Source organism: Penaeus chinensis, chromosome 14 (assembly GCF_019202785.1).
Source record: "Penaeus chinensis breed Huanghai No. 1 chromosome 14, ASM1920278v2, whole genome shotgun sequence".
Taxonomy (NCBI): domain Eukaryota; kingdom Metazoa; phylum Arthropoda; class Malacostraca; order Decapoda; family Penaeidae; genus Penaeus; species Penaeus chinensis.
This window is the reverse complement of record NC_061832.1, coordinates 13,507,842-13,510,341: the sequence shown is the minus strand read 5'-3', so window position 1 is coordinate 13,510,341 and position 2,500 is coordinate 13,507,842. Positions and strand designations below refer to the sequence as shown.

General features: G+C 40.7%; 1 protein-coding gene across 1 annotated transcript in view; it reads left to right on the top strand.

Annotated features, from left to right (window-relative positions):
* Positions 1 to 2,500, top strand: part of LOC125032331 — a 49,538-nt gene that overhangs the window by 15,365 nt on the left and 31,673 nt on the right. Inside the window, exon 2 of the mRNA XM_047623427.1 lies at positions 2,443 to 2,500. This exon is cut by the window's right edge and continues 396 nt beyond it. Coding sequence (XP_047479383.1) covers positions 2,443 to 2,500 — 58 coding nt within the window. The remainder of the gene's footprint in view (positions 1 to 2,442) is intronic.

The window sequence follows — 2,500 nt, the reverse complement described above, 5'->3', positions numbered from 1 at the left end:
TATTGTTAACTTTATTATTATCACCATTATCCTTATTTCTCATATCCCTTATTATCATACACAATTATCTTATTCTTATCATTATCTTTTATCTTTTTATCTCTCTCTCTCTCCTTTCCTTTCTTCTCTCTTGCATTTCTTCTTATCATTATCTCTCTCTCTCCTTTCTTTCTTTTCTCTTGATTTTTTTCTTATGTTATGCTTTTGGGGGAAAATTTTTTAAAAAAAGGTTATACTTCTCCTTTTAAAGGGGCATAAAAGAGTTTTTTGTTTGCTTTAAGGGGGTTGGGGTGACTGTTATTGTGTGGGTGAGGGAGTGGGTGGGGGTCAGTGGGTAGGGGGTGGGTGTGGGCGAGGGAGTGTGTGGGAGGCAGTGGGTGTGGGTGTGGGTGTGGGTGAGGGAGTGGGTGAGGGTCGGAGTGAGTAAGGAGTGGGTGAGGGAGTGGGTCTGGGTGTGGGTGGATGGGTGTGGAGAAAGGGAAGTGGGTGGGGGGGGAGGTGGGTGTGGGTGGGTGGGATTGGTGTGGGGTGTGGGGGGCGATGTGGAGGGAGGGGTGTGGGCGAAGGAAAATGGGTGTGGGTGGTTGGGTGGGCGAGGGCGTGGGTATGGGTGTGGGTGGCTGGGAGTGGGTGAGAGTGGGTGGGTGTGGGTGCGGGTGAAGAAGTGGGTGTGGGTGGGGGGGGGGGGGACGGGAAAAAAAGGAAAGGAAATGAGGGGGGGAGGGGGGAGTGGGTGATAGTGGGTGGGGGATGGGTGGGAGTGGGTGAGGGAGTGGGTAGGGGGTGGGAGTGGGGGTGAGGGTGAGTGGCAGGGAGTGGGTGGGAAACACGAATGGATATATAAATAAAATAAGATAAAGATGAGTGAAAATATAAGGTAGAACAGAGAGAATGAGAGAAACAAACACACGAATGAATATGAAAGAAAACACAGAATGTAAGAAAAAAAGAAAATGAGAGAATAGACAAAATAATAAAAGGGAGAGACACAAAGACAAAAAACAAAAATAAAAAAACAAGACAAATACAAGAATGAAAATGAAGGACAAGAAAAAAAAAACTATAAAGGTCGAATTAAAAGGAAAATTAAAAGCAAAACGAGACAAAAGACAAAATGCGAATTTTAGGACTTGAATAATAATTTTTAAATAGAGACAAAAGATAAAAAATAAAAATAACAAAGTAAAAGACAAAAGGAATTAAAAAAAAAAAAAAAAAAAACGGGGAAAAAACGGTTAAAAGCGACAAAAGACAAAATGAAGAAAGAAAAAATGAATAAAGCGAAAAACACAATACAAGACGAATAAAGAAAGACACCGAGAAAAAAAACACACGAACGAAAGCGAAATACACGAGACAATAAAGAGAAAATAAACAAAAGCTTACAAAAAAGGGCATTAGGCAACCCCACTACAACCCCGCCCGCGCCTTCTTCTTTTAAAGGTACCTTCCGTGTAATAATTTTTTGACTGTTAATTTATTCCTTATTAAGATAAAATTTTAGCAGGTGAAAAGGGGTCATTAAGCGGGGGGGGAGAAAGGGGTGGCGGTGACACAAGTGTATTAAAAATAAGTGACATTGCGTACGTGTTCTGTTATAGAAAACGGGAAATTCAATGAGAGAAAACGTGTTCATAACTTCTTTTGGTTAGCCTGAAGAAAAATTTAGTTTTATATTGTGTTGTATTGATATTGAGTGGTTTATATGATAAGGGTCGTACTTTGTATTTAAGGTTTGATTGATTTATTTATTTGTTTATTTATCGTGTGATCGAAAGCATGTAAGAAGCAACTGACCGTGCATTACATTTTATAGACTGAATGTATTACAAAAAATATAGATAAAACAGAGGTATTATATGCGCTTCTTGGAAGTATAATGATAAGAGAAAGAGAAATGACCCTAAATCTTATTGTAAACGAAAATGTGAATACCCTTTAAAAGGAAGAAAATCGCTTGAACAAAAAAGCTTTATCATAAATCATGGAATAAAATAAATTTATTATGTTTAGTCTTATTTTTAGGGGAAAAAAGCCCGAGAACTATGGGAAAGTACTGTCGGGGGGTAAAGATCTAAAATATGAAATCTTTCAATTGGGGTAACTTATTAATTGATGAGTATTTATGAGTCATGAGTAAAAATCTCGTGAGCATTTATCTATGCGTAAAAGCCAACGCATTCCTGGGAAGTACGTACGTACGTTATACATAAATGTTTATGTTTGTCGTGTCCAATTACGTGCACGCGGCCCGGTTGGGGCAGTCAGTGCGCCGAATGGTCCTGGTTCCTATTTCCGTGCGGGGTTTTGTTTGTGTCTGTGTGCTTTGTGTGGGCGTGGACACAAAGGGTGTTTGTGTGTGTGTCCGTGGGCGTGGAAGACCAAATTTATGTTCATGGCTTATGCTTAGCGATGCTAACGCGACACAAAAACACATTCCAGGAGAGCCGGAAGTGACGTCATGAGCAGCCACGTGGAGGCCGCCCGCGACGCCGCCCAC